General features: G+C 35.3%; 1 protein-coding gene across 1 annotated transcript in view; it reads right to left on the bottom strand.

Moving 5' to 3' along the window:
• Positions 1–474: 474 nt before the first annotated feature.
• TBC1D22A (TBC1 domain family member 22A) overlaps positions 475–15897 on the bottom strand; it is a 140713-nt gene continuing 125290 nt past the window's right edge. The window contains exon 13 of the mRNA XM_059472085.1: positions 475–3752. Within this exon, the coding sequence (XP_059328068.1) occupies positions 3624–3752 (129 nt within the window). The 3' untranslated portion in view covers positions 475–3623. The remainder of the gene's footprint in view (positions 3753–15897) is intronic.

Below are 15897 nucleotides of genomic sequence, written 5' to 3'. Positions count from 1 at the left end.
CTCTCTTTGATAGTTAATCTGCCTAAATCATCTTAATTTTCAGATCTTATTGACCCTATCAGGTGTTTATTGTTTCCTCACTATGAGCTGAAGTTTCCCCTTCTCCTTTACTCCCAGAGCCATACAGAATTCTGTGCTTCCTCTGTGTGCCTTGCCCTGATTTGCTTCACCTTCAGTTTAATTCTGCTGTGGTGTCAAATCCATCTTCCAGAAAATGCTCCATACCCTCTATGTACATGACCTATGCACAGACACACCCTTGGAACTTGCCTGTATGACCAACTTGCAGAACCTTCAAGGTACCTGGGCATAGAGTGGCAGAAATGTAACTGGGAACTGAGGTTCTGTTAACCCATCTCCTCTTGTGATAAAGGCTTTTGGGGCTGTAAAACAGAAACACACCAAACCCATGCTCTGCCGTAGGGTGCAATGTGTTCAAAAAAAAAAAAATAAACACAAGCTTTCCACTCTATGTAGCACTTCATAAATATGTGTTTATTTCCTCATCTTTCACCAGTTTTACAGTTTTAACCAGTGCCTCAGGGGTAATGTTCGTCAGAAGCATACAATGGAACTTCAGATAGTTCTATTCTGTAGTTAAGAAATGAAAAAAAATTAACTGGCCTTTCCATACGGAACTGCGCCAAATAATAATGAAACTAAATGTTTATAGCATATTACAGAGTTACCTAAGATTTCAACTTACATTTCTATCTTACTAATGTACTGTATTTACACAGTTAACTAATTTATTATTTACATTTTTCAAATTCTGTAGTCATAAATCTTTTTTATATTGTACATTCTAGTTTAAACTTTTATTACAGAAATTATTTAACACACATTTCAGACACTGCAATTTAAATATTTCACATGAGTTCTAGGAAATGACTGCCTGGTTTCACTAGTGACATGTCAAGATGCCTCCTTCATAAGAAAATACATACTACAAAGGAATTTTATCATATTCAGAATCTTGAATTTTGAGAAAACTAAGTACATGGGATGTAACCATGATAATGCTATTTCCTTTTCTATGCAATATTTTTTTTTGGAATGACATTTTACCTGAGATGTAAAATTGTTAAATGTGTGGGCTTTTGATAAAAATTTGAAATTTTACATAAATGTTGGCCTTCTATTTACTGAGAACTACTCCTATCTGCATAGATATATAAATGTTATTTATATATCTATATCATATTTTCCAAAAAATTCTATATCTACATAAATAAACATTGGTATTATATTAGGAAACTTCCCACTATCCTTAAAAAGCAATGTGCTCAAGTACAATATTCAACTTCTGACACAGACACAATAGTAAATGTGACCTCTAATGGTAATACTTCCTTCCAAGGGAAGTGAGAGGTACCTGTTGAATTTGGAAGACATGACAGACAACTAATGTGGACCCAATGAAGGGAATTTTATATATCCAGTCCCAAAAATGTTGTGCAGGAGCATCTGACACAGCAGACAACTTTGGGTCACTTTTCCATGTTACATGTAACTACCTAAATAATGTCTTAATAGAAAAAAGTTAATTATAGAAAATCTTACACCAGTTAATGCTGTGTTGTCTTCTCTCGTTACAATAATATGCATTTCTATTACCAAATGATTGCAGATACCAAGTTTAAAGCAAATGGTCATGGATTTCATGTTTCTTTTATTCTGTTATTGGTAGACACTGTTAGGCACAATATGACATTCCTTGTAAACATAAATTCTGATACATTAGACCACAAACTGAGGTTACAGAAAGCAGTACACAGACATGTGAGAAGCGCAGATCCACTACACATTCCAGGCACAAATGCAGCCACCTGGGAGGCCTGACCCTGTATCCATCACACCTGAAACACCCAGCTGACACCAGTGGAAAACAAATGCATCCCAGTTGCCAAACCAGGTTTTTGAAATAATTCTCTTTTTATCTTCTACCAAAGATTTCATATACTTTTAAAATATAGATGGTCTCATAATAATGTGGTGGTAAAAATGTATTTTACTTTATTTACCCTGAAACACCTAATTATTATGAAGTCTGTGTAAAGAACTAAGGCCCCTAAAGCAAGTAATGTAACTAATACGTTTAGAAAGCTCTCTTCAAAATATGTATCTACATATTTTTAAGAAGTTGAAAATAATCTTTCAATAACAAGTCATAAGAGAAAATCTCTCGAAGGTTTTTTATTTCCCAAACTTAAAAGTGCACTACACTTTCTGTGCAACGCTGTGCCACTCAAGAACCAAACTGAGGAATAGGAAGTCTGAACTTTTAAGTGTATTGCTTATTGCAACTCCCACCCTTCATAACCTGCATGCGTATGGTAGGCACAAATTAATATGAGTTATGAGTTATTTACATCCAACAGAGCAAACTTAGATTTCTTACCAGAAAATATTTCTTGAAAGAAAACAGTGCACTTGAATTACGTAAGTTTTAAGAAATTATTCAGTATTCCATGGTTATATGAAGAAACATTAATTTTAGTCTATAAACTCATAGAGCATTTTTGTTCTGCTAATGACCCATGAGCAATCTGAGTATACAGTTACTGCTATTGTTGTTGGGAGCTAGCTCTCTTCCTCTGAATAATCAGGAAAAGGGTATTAAATTATTTAACAAAAAAGCTTTGGAAAGATATATTAATTTTCCTTTTCTAATCACTAGAAATGGAGAATAAGGCAACAACTGAGATAAAAATATATCTTGCTTAGTAAACCAAGCTTCTTAATACATTTCTTAAAAGTGAAATTTCATGCTGAAAAATTGCAAGGCCTTAAAAGAGAAACTTTAATTACTTTGACAAGACCATGCCTTCTGTTTATTTCACTATTTTAAAGCACTCCAGAATATATTGAGAGGGACTTATTTCAGTGTAATAGATGAGTTTTCAGCTTTAAAACTGAAATAAATAAAACTGAAATAGATGAGTTACTTAAAGCTGAAAACTCCTTTTTATGGCTAAAAAGCTTCTATAGAATCCTTCAAGACTGAATAATGTTTAGAAAAACACCACCAATTTCCATTACAACCTTCTATATTCTTATATTATAGAAGTAATCTAACCTAATTCCATGGGAAAACAACAGATGGTGTGCTAATATCAGTGTCTTTTGAGCTATAACCAGACCCCAAAACACAGGCCTTGCTGTCTCATGTGGTCTGTATGACCAAGGAGAAGTTCTTTTTCGCCACTCAAAGTAGATTTCACCAACCAAATCTGGCTGATAAATTCATGGCAGGTGACACCGAAGTAATGACAAAATAATTCCGTAAGTAGTTTTAAGTCTAAAGTACAATTGAAATTGCTCCACATAAATAAGAGAGACAACTATTCTATTTAGACAAGGGGAAAAAAGAAGAAAATAACAAGACTTCTGAACTCATTTTTCATCCTGAGCAAAAAAATTCACTTTTAAGTTCATTCGGTGCTCGATATCCTCCTTTGTCCACTTCTTTGGTATTCTGTTCTCATTCTGCAAATTCCAACAGAATTTTAATGGTCATCTTACTTCAAATGAAAGAGCAAGGAGCTGAAAGCATAACCAGAACAACAGATGCCATAATACTGCAGAACACGTTGCTTCTAATGATTTCTGTCTCTTTATATTCACTTCTTGTAATGATTGGGGGCGTCCGCAAATGCAAACTTCAGTCTGTAGGCCTCTGCTAGGAGCACACTGATGTCTTCATTTCCCCAATGTACTGTGGGCAAATTCTGTAAAAATATCAGTAACTCCTAATTGAAAAGGAAAAAAAAAAAAAAAGAAGTAAATATATTTTTTCAAATAGCAGTGTAATAACTATATATTACTTATACAATGACCATTTATAAGCAACCACTCATGTACCACCTCTGCATCCTAAACAAATCTGAGATCCAATTAGGTTTAGGGATTTTTACATAGATATTTGCTATTCAACCTTTCAGTTCAGAAACCTGCTATTAATTGTAGCTGAAATATGGTCATTTGATAGATAATTTTTTTTGAGAAAAACAATCTGTGTTGCTGCCTACCAAATTATTTTTTGTGCTCCAGGGCATGAAGTTATACAACTGGATAAATTTTCAAAATTATGGATAATTGCTAAGCCTGGGATTCTCTCACATCAATGCAAAGATAAACTACTTCACTACTTATACATGAAGAATTACGAAATAAATTATTAATTCAGTCAGTTGCAGTCAATTCCCACCTCAATTCTTAGCCCAGGTTTCCCACTCCCTGCTGGTTTCTGATCCCAAAACATTTTCCTGTGGGTAGCTTTTCCTCTCTCTCATTTTAGGTTTAGGTGAAATTCACTTCCAAGAAGCCTAAGCCCAGGAACAGAGGTAACAAGAAGCTCACTGGCACACAGTGCCTCCCTGTTCAGTTCTGATGAAAATGCATCAGAATCCACCATGATCCTCAGCAGCACAAAGCCTCAAATCCTCATCTGTAGGCTGAGACCTGCCAGCTCTGAGAGGACTCTTTGGAGGATCAGCTACCACAAATTGTCTCCTGACAATTCACGCGAATGACAATTTTTATAAGGCTCCTAATTTGACTAAACTCTGGAAGTTAGTTTGCTCTTTAAAGAAAAAATTCTGGTGACCCCTAAGGTCAGAAACCCTCAAATGTGATGCAAAAGCCACCCTAGGCCAAATTTTAAGTTCATGTTTGAAAATTTTCATAGAGCAGATCACCTGTCTGCTTTAATTGTGTTGATAAACTGTGGCAAAACAGCAAAAGAGAAGTTTTGTATGAGTCACAACAAAATAAACACGGACTTTTACGATGGGAGGTATAAGGTAATCTTAGGAATAAGTGAAGTTGTTAAGCCTGCTTGTATCTTCTAGGTGCTCTAGTTTTGCAGAAAAAATGCAGACAATTTGTGCACATCTGTATACATGCATATGTATTTGTGAGGATGTGTATAAGTATATTTTTATGTGAGTACATCTGTTCAGGTTTATTCTGAAGATCAGGAATAAGTGAACTGGAATGCAATTAAAACCACAGCCATTATCTTGTTATAAATCAGAATCCTGCAGTAGCATGTATAAGTACCCAGGGAAATTATTCTTCTTCATAAGAATCATATTTTCCTTGCTCCCCCTGCTCCCTTTTAAGCACCTTCTTTCATAGAAGATGGCTGTAGAAGCCCTTAACAAGGATTCACTGATTTTAAGAAAAGTCAGGAGCAGAATTAACATTATTTCTTTGTGTTTGTGAGAAAATTATTTTGACTTCATCTATTTCACAGTCTTGCTATACTGGTTCTTGTAATATGAAAAGAGAAAGGATAGAAGTTGAGCAGTACTGTATATTTAATTATGAATACTAAGTAGTAATACAACAGAGTTAGCATGAGAATGTCTCTATTACACTTGAGAGAACACATTTTTAATAAAGTATTGTACAATTGTCAAAATCCCACTCTTCTAAAAAATTTCAATGTACTTATTTGACAGTTATGTTGATAATTGTAATTAATTAATTAGCAGTAGAGTGTAGGAAGGTTGTGTGGAGGGATCATAAATGCCTTCTTCCATGAAAGTTCTTTTCTCCTTTTAGAAAACTTTCAAGCAGCCCTAAGACACAGCAATTAATTCAGTGAGTTTTGTGAAATTACCTCTTTTACTCTTTGCAATCTCAAGACTTTTCTGGGTCAGACTACTGGTGCAAATGATTCACATTGCTGGAGCAGAGTTTTGGTTTTCTTTGGGCTTTGGAACATCCAAAGACTATATCAATATATATATATACCACAACATCCATGCTATATGAAATCTAACCTATAGCTCAAATCTGAAATAGGACTGTTAGTGATGAACTAGTTTAATACTTCAACCATTAATTTCAAATTTGATAATAGTTTTCATCTGAATTAAATGACAGATTAATGCGTTAACTGTCTCCAAGTCCACTTCTGTTTGAGTGGGGATTTTGCCACTGTTACCAGGGGAGAAACCAAAGTCTAAGACTGATACTGACTAGTGAATATTTGTTACAAATCCATGTAAAATAACTGGCCAAAGACATACTACTTGTATGATCATCTAAAGATAAAGCTTATCTTCCTGTGATCTATGACAGAGCTTCAAAACTTGCTCAGATAGAAATAAAGCTTACATCTTTTTAAAAATAAAGTTGGCAAAAGCCTCACTAACGAAAATGTTATTTTCTTTAAATTGGAAAATTTTATTTTTCTTTGACTGCTAAAGAAAATCATGCTGCCTTTATTGCTGCATATGGAGGATTCTTTGGAAATAAGGAAACTGCTATAAAGAAACTATCAAAAACCCCCAAACAAAGTCTTTGGATGTGAAGAACTGTACAAATACACTACTTAATATTTAAAAGACCACAATGACAAGTTGGTCTAAAACTGCTCAATTCAGCATTTTACAGTTAAAAAAACCAAAAAAAGAGCAAGAATTACTACAAGTGACTCAAGCTTAATAATTTATTTTTAATTATCATTATTTTTTTGCCAACAGATAAACAGCTAAGCAGCATGTACAAATAAGGCATGCATACTAACTTCTTAGATTCATTTTCTTATCCACAACAGTATAAAACTACAAGGCACTCTTTGAAATATGATGACTCATAATGTGAATTAACATTTACCATTAAAAACTTGTAGATGATAAATTGCCTGGTCTATTTTGGATGAAAACTGAGTCTAAAAATCAATCTTTGTAAAATATTCCTGGAAGAGTTTTGTTTTCTGCTTAATTTAAATGGTATTGTGATGACACCTGGCTGAAGAATCAGGGCAGCCTGATCATCATCATCAGAGCTGGGGTTTCTAAAATCCCAGGCCAATGTTTGTTTATATTTTGGCTTTACCAACAAAAAATATGCTCAAAATTATGTCCTTTGAATTTGGCAAACAGAGTGCCCTGTTTTCCTGGACTCTTACTGAGAGGAGGAGCTGTATTAATGCCTTGAACTGGGGCCCATCTGCAAGGCCCAGCCTGCCAGCACAGCTTCAGCTCCGTCTGTGGTGTCTGCCCTCTCCTGCCACGCCAGGGAAAGGCATCTCCATCCTCCCTCCCTCCCTCCTTGCCAGCCAAGCAGAGGAGGATATCAAGGTACCACTTGCATTTGCTCCTGCCCCTCATCAAGCACAAAAAGGGAAGAGATTTTAGGCACAGTGTTACTCTTATATTTAGGGGCTGCAGCTGATGCTACCCAGGACAGTGTGAGGAAAATGGCATTTGTTAGCAGGGAGAAGAGAAGGCTAAGGCAGCAACTAAGAGCAGCTCCACACAGAGGGGGCTGGAAAGAAAAGAGGTGCCAAGAGGCAATAGGAACGAGCTGAAGCTAACTTGTCACAGGGAGCTGACTTGTCACACCAAAACAATCCTCTGCAATGAGGGTGCTTGAGCAGCTTGCCAGGGAAACTGCAAATCTGTCCACTGGGATTTTCACAGCTCTCCTGGCACACCCTGAGCAGGCTGCTCAAGCTCCAATGCTAGCCTGGCTTGCAGCAACAACATGCACTAAGGAGCTCCCTTCCACAGTGAAATTTGCCAGTGTTTTATTTTGTAAAGGACTTGGGCTTAAATAGAAAAGAAATTCCAAAGTGAAAAAAAAAAAAAAAAAAGCTAAACATTTACCCCTTTGGACCATTTCAAGAAACAAAGGTATGTTTCCTGACAAGTAGAAGCTTGTATTTTTCATTTGTAATTAAAGGATATAGGGGGCTGGTGCAGCAGAGTTGCTGGGTCAGACTATGAATAAATTAAAGACCTATAAATCAAACTGACTTTTAAGTATGGCAAAAGATCTGAATGAAAACTATATACTAGCCTTTGTAAGGGATTTCTGGTTTACAGTGACTTATTTAACCCACAATTCTGAAATAATTCTTCAGTACATTTGAAATTCAATATTTTTGTTACCAAACAAAAACCTTATTTTTTATAGAATTTCACTCATCATATTTCCACAACTTTAACTACATTTGGATTTACATGATACATTACAGATGTGCATTTGTAAAATATGCTACAACACTTTATACATAGCATGCTACTATATATAAGGTATTTTTAAACACTTAGAAGTTGATATATAGAGTGCAGTTTTAAGGTAAATGCACTTTTAAAATCTAATTTTTCTAAGATAATTACATTTTTCTAAGATAATTACATGTATTCTAGAACTACTGTCTTCACCTTTTAGTCAAGACAAGACAGTGATAAACGTGCTGGAAGTGCTGTGGTATAAAAGTCCCTCTGGATGTATGAAGAGTAAAAGTATGAGGTCTGTGTTTTACACACCACAACAGCAAGAGCAATACTCTTACCGTTAAGCAATGGCTGTTGTCAGACACAAAATTATTCTTGAGGGAAAAAAATGTTATCCCAGAAGATCCAATACACATATCTAAAATAAAATACCAGACTACCAGACAGACAGCTCAAAAAAGGTGATTTCCAAAGCTTCTATTCCTCAGTTTCCTCTAAAATCAAAAAGGTCAAGGTCTCCTCCTTGTAGACTAGATCAAAACTGAATATTAATAAAACTTCACAAAATACATTTATAATAATTATTACAAAGTTATCAGCCTCTTTCTCCTCATTGAGATTTTAACCCAATGAAAACTCAGCATATTAAAACAATTTTTAAAAATCCCAAACCCAGAGCAAAGAAAGCAAATTTTATCGTGTTTTGGAATCTGGTTCATTACCAAATCTCCTTACAGTATGATGTCCTCTATAATCCTGTTAGAAATAAAATTTTTAGCATAAGATTGGCCAATAATACTGGTTTTTTGGCAATGGCTATCTGTAGTTGTTACCCTATTTACTATCACCCCTACTCTGACTCCATATGAGGATCTTGAAGGAAGGAACATAAAAAGCAGTTCCAGGAAACATGTTGATAGTTTATAAAACATAAAAATGTTATTCTAATGAGTAGAACACTAAGGTATCTTCTGTGCTAATCAAAGCAGTATATTTAATTTGAAAATACAGAGGTTTTGTCTGTGTGAATTATTGACAAAGTTCAATTGCAAGGTTGTTTTGTTTGCTTGTTTGTTTGTTTTAAGAAACTTAACGGGACATAAAAACCAGCAATAGTGTTTTCATTTTAGATAATATAAAATGGCAGTAACTAAGGTTAAAATCAAACTTGAACATACTGAGGACATTACAGAGTTAGCTTTTAGTGTCAAAACTGAGAACCCATCTATTAATTTAACAAATAAAGGCACACCTAAAATGCAGTACTTTTCTATGAGAGTTGTTAATCCTTCCTGCTGTTAACTGCAATGCAATTACAGCCTGAGCACTCCTGGTCTGCCACACCTCTATTTTATACTCATAGGCAGAACCTACAGTCTTGCTATACTTTGTGATCATAAACTTTACAATATTCTGCTTTAGGTTTGTATATAAGTAACATAGAGATAAATTAAATTTATATATAATCTTCAATGATTTGATAAGAAAATGCTAACAATTATAATTTTAATAAGAGCTGTATGTTTTACACATTATGAACACATATAAAACACTGAAAAATTTATGATGGCAATTTGATTAAATGGCCCCTTCATTTGTACATTCCAAAGCTGTACTTGAAATCCCAGAATATGGCACCTACTTTTAAAGAACTAATGAAGTAAAATTCTACTAAAAATTTATTTAGAGTAATTATTGACACGACCTAAGGAGGAAACCAGTTATTGCCAGGGAAAAAAAAAGGCTCATTTATCTTTTTAGATAATTGTCACAGACATGTTTTATGAAGAATCCTTTCCTTAGGATTTTTTCTCCTGAGAAGCTGAGAGGCCTCAGGAACAAAATGTAAACATTGATTATCTGCTGCTGTGGAATGCAACAGGTGCGTCTGTGATTGGCCCATCTTGGTTGTTTCTGATTAATGGCCACTCACAGTGAGTGGGCTCAGACAGAGAGTCCAAGACACAAGCCTTTGTTATCATTCCTTTTTTTTCTATTCTTAGCTAGCCTTTTTTCTTCTATTCTTTCAGTATAGTTTTAATGTAATATATATAATAAAATAATAAATCAAGCCTTCTGAAACATGGAGTCAGATCGTCGTCTCTTCCCTCATCCTAAGACCCATGTGAACACAGTCACAGCTAATAGAAAAGAGAAATAAACCTTATGCATGTATTAAAATAAATCTAAATTTTTTTATGGTTTTATAGGAAATTGCATAATGTTGGACTAGAGATAGAGCTGATGATTCATACATGTGTTTGCAACCAGATGTAACCACTAAACAGGCAAAAAAAATCCTTAATATAGGGATTATTTAACTCCTGTTTTCTTTACAACATTCTTTTCCACTTGATTGCATTTGGGATTGCCAGTTGTGAAAGGAGAGGATGGCTAGTGCCAAGTGGGCATCCCCTGTGTGGGATCCCCTCAGCCCCCTTCCCTGCACTGGGAGCAGACAGACAGATGTGCCTCACACCCTGTAAGAGCTGCAGGAGCCAGGCTGGCACCGTGCTGTGCCATGTTAACCTCTAATCCTCTTCCCAGATCTTTAGGATGAGGGATACCTGCTGCTTTGGGACTCAGCCAGGCTCAGTACAAATCCTCCCCTGCCAGCCTGCTATCAAAGCAGTGACTGCAGTGCCCAGTGACACGCAAGCACAGGTCCAGCACACTCTGCAGAGCCTGGGTGACCTTGTTCAGCTGCCTCGGTGCCACTTTCCCTTCTCTCTGCCCCTTGCTGTTGATATGATAGTGCACCAAATTAGTTCAGCTCTAGCTCTGAGACAAGTTCTCTTTTCTTTCTTGAGTGCTGTTTCTTGCAATATGCTCAGCAATATTCCCTATGCTGCTGCCACTTCTTCCTTCTCCAGATGTCCTAACCTGCTACACAGAGTTGCAAATAATGAGCTCTATTTCTGGAGTGCTGTGCTTCTTATTAATTACCTGTGTCTTGGACTCAGAGAAAACATTTTCCTTTTGGGCCCAGCTGGAATTGAGAATGCTAAGATTTCAAAATCTAATATTAAAGAGATAGCAGGAATAGGTCACCTACTGCAGCTTTAGAAATATTTGCTGCAGATATGGGTTAAGAGGCATAAGCGGACCCGGATTGTCACAGACATCTTTTCATGAAAATCCTTTCTTTAGGATTTTTTCCTGCTGAGAAGCTGAGGCTTCAGGAACAAAATGTAAACAATGGTTATCTGCTGCTGTGGAATGCAACAGGTGCATCGGTGATTGGCCCATCTTGGATGTTTGTAATTAATGGTCTGAGGCAGCTGCCTTTGTTATCATTCTTTCTTTTCTATTCTTAGCCAGCCTTCTGAGGAGAACTTTTCCTTCTATTCTTTTAGTGCAGTTTTAATGTAATATATATATCATAAAATAATAAATCAAGCCTTCTGAACATGGAGTCAACATTCTCGTCTCTCCTTTCACCTGAAACCCCTGTGAACACCATCACACCAGATCCTTCAGTGGTACAGCTGAGTGCCTGTGCTGCTCCCTAAGCATGGAAAGCACACAGCAGCAACGGCTCAGGTAGCACAGAACAGTCCCTTTTGGATCCTGGATGCAAAAATGCCTTCCTGGTTCCTTCAAAGACTATGGATGAACCAAAACTTTGATAAGAACAAGATGGGGCAACACTGGTTTATCTATGCTAAGTGGTAGGAGCATTGAAGTCTGCACTTGACACAGTCTGAAATATTTAGGAAACATATTCTTGGCCAGTAATAAACCAGTCTCACTCAAAAACTTTCACCTGAAATATGAAAATTTAGATGAAAGAAACAAAAGTTAAAAAACCCCAACTCAAATATTTGCTGAAATACTGTAACATTGACCTTCCTAAATTCAATGCTAAATTTGATCTTTTCTTGTACATTCCTTTATTGTGCATTACTTACATTATGCTCCAAGAATTCCTTGAAATTAATATTAATTGTTTCAATCAGTCTTATACATCTTAATTGTGACCTTTTTTCACACACCATGACATGTCAATCAACAGACTGTGGCACACAGAACTCAAAACAGTAGGAATAATTTTTTTCTCTACAAAAATTATATTCAGAATTCCAACCAGACTTGTTGCATCTTAAAATGAATATTTTTTAAAAATATAAAAATGTTAAAGGTTAATTTCTTCTGCTATCAGCTTACATTCAGGATCTCAAGGACAGTGGCTCTCAACAAGGATATATTTTTTTAATCCTTTGATTCAAATACAGTATAAATATATATAGATAAATATATATATTCTTTGGTTCAAATATACATTTTAATTCTTCATTTCAACTGATCAGTCTGCCATTATCTTATTAAAACATAAAGAAGTATGCTATTCTCATAATTAATTTCATATTCCTAATAAGAATTTCACGGAAACACACCTTAACACCCTGAAAATGAAAGCTTATGAAAAGTTGATGGTTTTATCATTTCCTTTTCATCTTTTCCTTTTCATGACTACTGAAAAAGATTCCAGGACTCAGCACACTAAACTAGCAATTAAAATCCTGTTTCATCTGGTATGGATCTCTTACACAAGTCATTAGCAACCTTAATCACTAATCATGAAATACGTGGTTCTAAAGGACTCTGTCAGAGAAGCTGTGCTTAGCTTCAGCTCACTTAGCTGAAGAGATTTACATCTTCATTTCCAAGAGTATTGGTTTAAAAATACATTAAAGGACCACATCTCAGCTGGTATTACAGGTAGTCTTATAAAACAAAAACCAAACCCACAAGTAATCTCCATCCCTAAGACAAGAATAAAATTTGAATGCTAGACCTTTTTCTCAATTAAACTTACTATCCACACATTATCATCTCAAGTTTGTAAGACAAGGTTAAGGAGTTAGAATCAAAGCAGGCATTGGCACAGAACCTAAAGGATTTAAGGTCCCTTCCATCCCAAAACCTTCTATGATTCTATGATACTCGAAGACTGATTTAAATTCAAACTTAAATTGGACAGTCAAACAAAACCAGTCCTGGTTTCTTTCTCACATTTAAACTAGAGAAAACAGAACTTGTATTTTACATATCTCAAATGGAAACTGAGTATCTCAGGAAGCTTCACACTTGCCTCCAGGAAATAGAGCTGACAGTTCCAATTGCTAGAGCTCAGAACAGAACAGTCCTAAACCACTCTGATTATATTTTTTGCCATATTGTTTTAGAAAATACTGTTATATTGATGGTATTTGGAGATATGTGTACTTCTTATGTACCAAAATACAAATCATAACAAATAAATAATAACAAGCCCAAGTATGTCATTTACCACTAGTTCCATCCAAAACACAACAAATAAAGGAGAACAGATGCAAATATCCAGAATATAAAAAGTCATGAAGACCAGTGGTCATTCTATAAAAAGAACATCCAAAGAAAATCCCTCCAAACACAGAATGTACTGTACCAATTAAGGCTGCAGCAATTATGGCAGAATTTAATTTCTGAAATGACTTACCAATAAGTTACTACTCTCTATCTATTTTTTTCTGTAGTCAAGCAGGATCAAAATATTTCTATAGCAGATCCCAAGAGAAAATTTACAATTCTATCTTTCCGTAAAGTCCATATGCTAACCACTCTTCTTGGTTTGGTTTTCCTGACCATAATTTGGCAATGAATTTTAAGTAGAACAATTCTACAGCTACAAATTCACACATATTTCATTTCCTTCTCTACAATGACTTAGATTTTAACACTGTAGTATGTATAGCTAAAAGCTCAGCCAAAAATAAAGGAAAGAAAATCATAAAATACCAACTGAAGCACAGGAGAAAAGTGCATTAAAATTGTATGTATTTCTAACCAAAAGTAATGTTTATGTTTTGACAAAGTGCTGTAAATGGTTCTGAGTAAAATCTCATCTAGTCTTAGAGAAAACATATATTAAGGATGACTGATGCAAAATTACCTGTTTTATATAACTTCAGTAGTATTGCCTGAGATATGTAACTTTTACACCCAATAAATATGTCACAGTGCAGAGCCTACTTAAACCAGTGTAATTTTAGAAGTAAAACAAGTAGTCCTAAACACAGCTCAAATGGAATATTGTCAGTATCCATGGGGATATAGGGCTGAAAGGCCAGTCCAATTTCATTGCTCAATCACCACCAAATGAAGCCACATTTTGGTGTATTGTTCTGAATAACAATCATTCCCCACGTGCCATGACAAAGCCCATAAAGCATTTGTGCACCTCTAAGACAGCAGTACAGAGAACCAATGACTTGCCAGTGGAAGAGACCTTCATGAAGATATCACTGTTCAAGGAAACAACCTGCCCCATCTGATAACTGAAAATTTCCCAGTTAACTTGAGAAGCCTCACAAAAATCAATAAGAAGTAATCTGAAAATCCCTTCATCTCTGAGGAAAATGCCACTGTTCAAATTAAGAAATCAATTAAGCTTCCTTGGTGAGCATAGCACGCAGGCACAAGAACACAACACGGGATCACTCAAGCTGCACAGGTTTTCCCAATGTACAAAAAACAACAACATCTTCTCAAATTTCTATACATTCCTTGATGCCTTAAGAAAAAAAACATGAATGCTTCAATCAGAGAGAAATTCCAAAAGTGCATCCATAGACAACAGACTGAAGCATCAATTCAAATTCACACAATGGAATACAATTTTACACTATAAGCTAAAGAATTAAAATATACTAAACCAATAAATACCACATGAGAAACACAATTAATAACTGAGATTGTGTTCAAGACACCTTCAGTTTTTTTGGGGACAAGAAAAATCCCAAACCAGGATGAATCTTCCTGTACCACACAAGAACATAAATTTATCAAGCTTCGTTAGAAAATATATGCTGCTGTTTATGCCCTGATATTTCACAGAGCAGATGCTTCACTTTATCTAATAGTTTGTAAATCAAAGTGAAATAATTTATATACTTTTGATCTTTCAGCAAAGTTACATTATGACTTAAATCTTCATCCCTTATATAAAGCAATCTAAAGGCATTCTAGAAGATGATCATATTCTCTATCAAGGTTTGCTTCACAAGGTTAAACAAGCAACATTCTTCTAATACTCTCTGCTAAGGTCAGTTCTTCATTTCCCAGTCTACTGTTGTTTAACATAACTCTAAAGAAATTACATGAAACCCAAATAAATAATTCTCATGCAAGTGCCAGAGAAATGAAATTTTTAAAAACAATATATTACTGGAACCACGGAAAAATAATAACTCTAAATGGAGTACTTGGAAGCCCTAAGGTACATACAAATATCCTAAGGCCCTGGACTTCTAATACAATTAAAATACCATCACACTTTCTTTATATAATATTTAATTGCCTTTCTTACACATCACTATACTGATAAAAACAGATATCTACAACTCAACTTCAGCCAGCCAGAATTTGAGATTAAATTTCTATATAAGATTACAAATGCCTCAAGTTTCATGAAAAATATGTGTTTGTAAATCTAAAGCTGAATGAAGGGCTCCAATGCAAAACCAGCACATTTCTTTATTTATCTACAAAAGAACAGCCTCCAGACAAACATGAGAGAACTGAATGTCTTTTCAGTACAGTAGGTGACAATGGGCTGGGTTAATCTTTTCAGACTGCTCATTTTTAAGATTTCCAAGACGAAAGTCATAAAAACTCTGAGGCCATGACTACCTCTTGGTAATCCTGGACCACACACATAAGGAAATAAACAAGTTTACACTCAAACTTTAAAAGAATCTGCACACTGAAAGCAGTGGCCTCTGTCATTGTCTCTTTGGGTATTGATACCCAAAGAGCAATTTGGCCAAGGAACTCTGAAAACCACCAATTGCACAGCAGCTCTAGAATGGTCATCAAAGATCAAATAGGTCAAAGCCCTTAATTTCCCATTATGTAAGGAGAAATATTACTAAAG

The sequence above is a fragment of the Ammospiza nelsoni genome, chromosome 5, assembly GCF_027579445.1.
Source record: "Ammospiza nelsoni isolate bAmmNel1 chromosome 5, bAmmNel1.pri, whole genome shotgun sequence".
Taxonomy (NCBI): Eukaryota; Metazoa; Chordata; class Aves; order Passeriformes; family Passerellidae; genus Ammospiza; species Ammospiza nelsoni.
Note: the sequence above shows the minus strand (reverse complement) of the source record. Positions and strands in the feature narration are given on the sequence as shown.